General features: G+C 56.1%; 1 protein-coding gene and 1 non-coding gene across 2 annotated transcripts; both read right to left on the bottom strand.

Moving 5' to 3' along the window:
* Positions 1-24: 24 nt before the first annotated feature.
* Positions 25-94, bottom strand: LOC117800589. The gene has a single exon (XR_004623120.1). It is a non-coding gene; the product is annotated as a small nucleolar RNA SNORD41 (small nucleolar RNA).
* A 33-nt stretch (positions 95-127) lies between these two features.
* Positions 128-3,043, bottom strand: LOC117800588 (transportin-2-like). The gene is made up of 4 exons (XM_034653142.1): positions 2,766-3,043; positions 2,500-2,665; positions 2,139-2,291; positions 128-375 (listed from the first exon to the last, which is right to left on the bottom strand). The coding sequence occupies exons 1-4, from the start codon at positions 2,853-2,855 to the stop codon at positions 146-148; spliced, it is 639 nt and encodes a 212-aa protein (XP_034509033.1). The 5' UTR covers positions 2,856-3,043; the 3' UTR covers positions 128-145.
* Between the last annotated feature and the right edge of the window lie 546 nt (positions 3,044-3,589).

Raw genomic sequence — 3,589 nt, 5'->3', positions numbered from 1 at the left:
AGGGAGGGGAGGAGGGCATGGCCTTGGGATCAGCCAGTACGAATACGTGAAAAATCAGCATGATGTCAAGGTCATCAAGTGTCATCACTTCCCAGAAGGCAGCCGGTGGGGCAGGGGTGGGGGCTGTGAGGCCAGGGGTCGGGGGTCACCTGCAGGCCGCCTCCTGCACCCTCTTGTTGCCATCCAGGATGCGCTTGAGCAGCTCTGTCATCAGAGGCTTGAGGTGCATGTCGGGGGGCTGGCTGACCACCCAGTGGGCATAGCGGCTCAGCGTCCAGCAGGCAATGGAGCGGACCAGGGCCTTCTTGTCTGCCAGGCACTGGATGAGGTGCGGGATCAGCTCAGGCAGGTAGGGCACCATGCCCTGCATGCAGCCTGCGAGGACCAGCACAAGGGCAAGCCTGAGCCCCACTGGACCCAGCCACAGCCACCCTTCTGAGGAGAGCTCAGTGGCCCCTACGTGGGGGCCACCGAGGCTGGGAGGTAAAATCACAGAGACAATGAATGGCTCCATCACAAAAACTGAAAGGCACGGCCAGGATGGGAGGCGGCATCAGAACCAGCCTCCCCCCCCACCCCCGGCGGTGCCACCCCATCACGGTCACTCGTGAATTCACAGATGGCCGCGCGGCACAGTGACCAATATAGACGGAAAGTACTTTTCTTTTGATTTTTTTAAATTTAATTTATTTTGGGTGCCTGGGTGGCTCAGTTGGTTAAGCAACGTCTTTAGCTCAAGTCATGATCCTGGAGTCCCAGGATCGAGTCCCCGTGTCGGGCTCCCTGCTGAGCGGGGAGTCTGTTTCTTCCTCTGACCCTCCCCCATTCTTGTGCTCTGTCTCATTCTCTCTCTCAAATAAATAAAATCTAAAAATATTTTATTTATTTTTATTCATTTTATTAATTAATTACTTAATTATTTAAAAGTAGGCTGCATGCCCAGGGTGGAGCCCAAAGCAGGGCTTGACCTCACGACCCTGAGATTAAGGCCTGAGCTGAAATCAAGAGTCGGACACTCGACCAACTGAGCCACACAGGTGCCCCTCTTTCCCTTTTTTTAACTTAAGCTCTACACCCAATGTGGGGCTCAAACTCATGACCCCAAGACCAAGAATCGTGCACTCCACTGACCGAGCCGGCCGGGTGCTCCAAGTACTTTTCTTTTGAAACATTTTTTGGATATTTGTGAGTTTTCTACTTTTCTTTCTTTTACAGGGCGCCTGGGTGGCTCGGTCGGTTGACTGTCTGCCTTTGGCTCAGGCCGTGGTCTCAGGGTCCTGGGATGGAGCCTGCACTGGGCTCTCTGCTCTGCAGGGGGTCTGCCTCTCCCTCTACCCCTCCTTCGCTCTTGCTCTCAAATAAATAAAATCTTAAAAAACAAACAAACAAAAAGCTGTGAACATATCTCTTGTTCAGAGAACAGAGATAACAGCACACCATCTAATAATCCAAGACCCCAGATCTATTTTTACCGTCTGTGGTAAAACGGTACCTGTAAGTGTTTTCCCGGACACCTCAAGAAGCCTGTTAATACACGCTGCACTTGTTATATAAGTAAACTTTCCTTAAATAAACTGTAAAAGCCCTCCAGGGCAAAGGCTCCTGCTGCCGGGTCTGAACCTTCTATGACAGGCCTGGACGCCGAGGTGGTCACGAGGGACGCGGGTGACACATTTATATTCACATACACCCAGCGGCACCACGGGTGACCGGGGAAGTGCTATAAATCCCTCTGCCCCCCAGGTTCCCCATCTATGCACCCCACCTCATCGGGCTGTGCTGAACCCGCGGGGCCAGGCTGCCCGCCGCCACGGGTTAAGCCCCGCGGGCTGCCAGTTGCTGCCACTGTAGCCGTACCTGGGCCGAGCGCCTCACAGAACTGCCGTCTGTGAGAATTAAAGGGAGAGCTCACATTGTGGGGCCTGGGGGGTCCATTCAGGCCCAGAGGCTGAGGGGAAGATTCAAACTCCAGGGCTGTTTGGTGGGGGCTGAGCAGGCCTCGGGGGGAGAGAGAGACCCTGCGGCTGGGGTCGGCCGGGCCATGCAGCTACACGACAGCCCGGCCTGGGCCAGCTCCGCAGTCTCACGCCAGCACGGGGCCCCGAGGTCAGGCCCTACCACGCCCGTGGGCCACTCACCCTCAGCGATGGCGCCCAGCACCAGGATGCCTGACTCTTTGACCACCCACTCAGGGTGGAAGAGGAGGCCCTTGAGCAGGGGGAGTAGGTGGGGCAGCAGTTCCTCCCGGAAGACATTAGCCAGGACGTCCAGCGCAGCTGCCGAGCACTTCCCTGGGACAGGAGGGGAAATGTGGGGGCAGGCTCAGGGAGGCCCTTTGGACAGGCAGCCAGCCTCCTAGACTGTACCCCCCCCAGCATCAGAGATCAGGATTAGAATCTCCACGATCTGCTCTGAGTAGGCCTCTCATCACTTCCCAAGAGGCAGCCCCTGAGCTTGCTGTCCACCCCCCACCCAGCCCCCACCGGCCAGGCCACGCACTCAGATTCCAGTCAGACAATGCATCGTCATCATCATCGTCCTCTGCGTCCTCCGAGCCATCGGGCCGCTCAGCCTCATGGGGCAGCGTCACTGTGCGTGACTTATGGAAACGTGGCTTGATGTCCTGCTCACTGTCGGGGACTGCCTCGTCCTCCTCCACGTCCCCCTGTGGGGCCGGGCAGATCACTAAGCACCACTGGGGCCCCCAGCCTCAATGCCCCAGCCCTCACCTGCCCGTTCATGCCTGGCGGCCGGCCCTGACTGACCTTGAGCAGAATGATGTCGATTTCTGAGTACTTCATCCCATTTACCAGGATGGGGATCAACCTGTTGGGAGAGAGGCTGCGCATAGGCATGCAGGGGCCCCCAAGAGGGAAGCATCAAGGAGCCATGGGGCAATGCATGGAACTTAGGGGTGTTATCCTGACCTAGTCTTAGCCACTGGGACCGGGACAAAGCAGACACCACTCCTGGCTCCAAAGAGGGTTCTTGACCCAGACCTGGCCACTCAGGGAATTCCAGACCTCTGAATACACCAAAAAACTTAGAACAGTGGCCGATCCCTAGCATACTGTAAGGAAAGGAGGACATACGGCCAGTCCCCGGGATGGGGCAGGTCAGAGGAGCAAACAGGCAGGGCAGCCAGTCTCCCCAGCTAAAGCCCATGCACCTGGGGATTGGAAACTTGGATTCATGACTCAGGGATAGGCAAGTGATCCAAGTTGGTCAAGGAGGGTCAGCCCTAGGACTTGTGCTGGAGATACTGACTGAGAATTTCTTTACTCGAGGTTCCTAAGCTTAAAGGTCGCAGAAAGCCACAGCGCTACCAAGAGGGAAGGTCGTGCCTGACGACAGAGGCAACACACAGTGTGCAGATCAGAGACCACACAGATGTCTTTTACATCCTTTGAGCACCTGGATCCAGCTATGCCTGAAGCCTTTGTCAACTTTTCATTTTTTTCACCTATAACTTAATCTAATTTTTAAGTCATTAAAAACTATCTTAGCGGGGCGCCTGAGTGGCACAGCGGTTAAGCGTCTGCCTTCCGCTCAGGGCGTGATCCTGGCGTTATGGGATCGAGCCCCACAT

The sequence above is a fragment of the Ailuropoda melanoleuca genome, unplaced genomic scaffold, assembly GCF_002007445.2.
Source record: "Ailuropoda melanoleuca isolate Jingjing unplaced genomic scaffold, ASM200744v2 unplaced-scaffold73005, whole genome shotgun sequence".
Lineage (NCBI taxonomy): Eukaryota > Metazoa > Chordata > Mammalia > Carnivora > Ursidae > Ailuropoda > Ailuropoda melanoleuca.
This window is presented reverse-complemented; position numbering and strand designations above follow the sequence as displayed.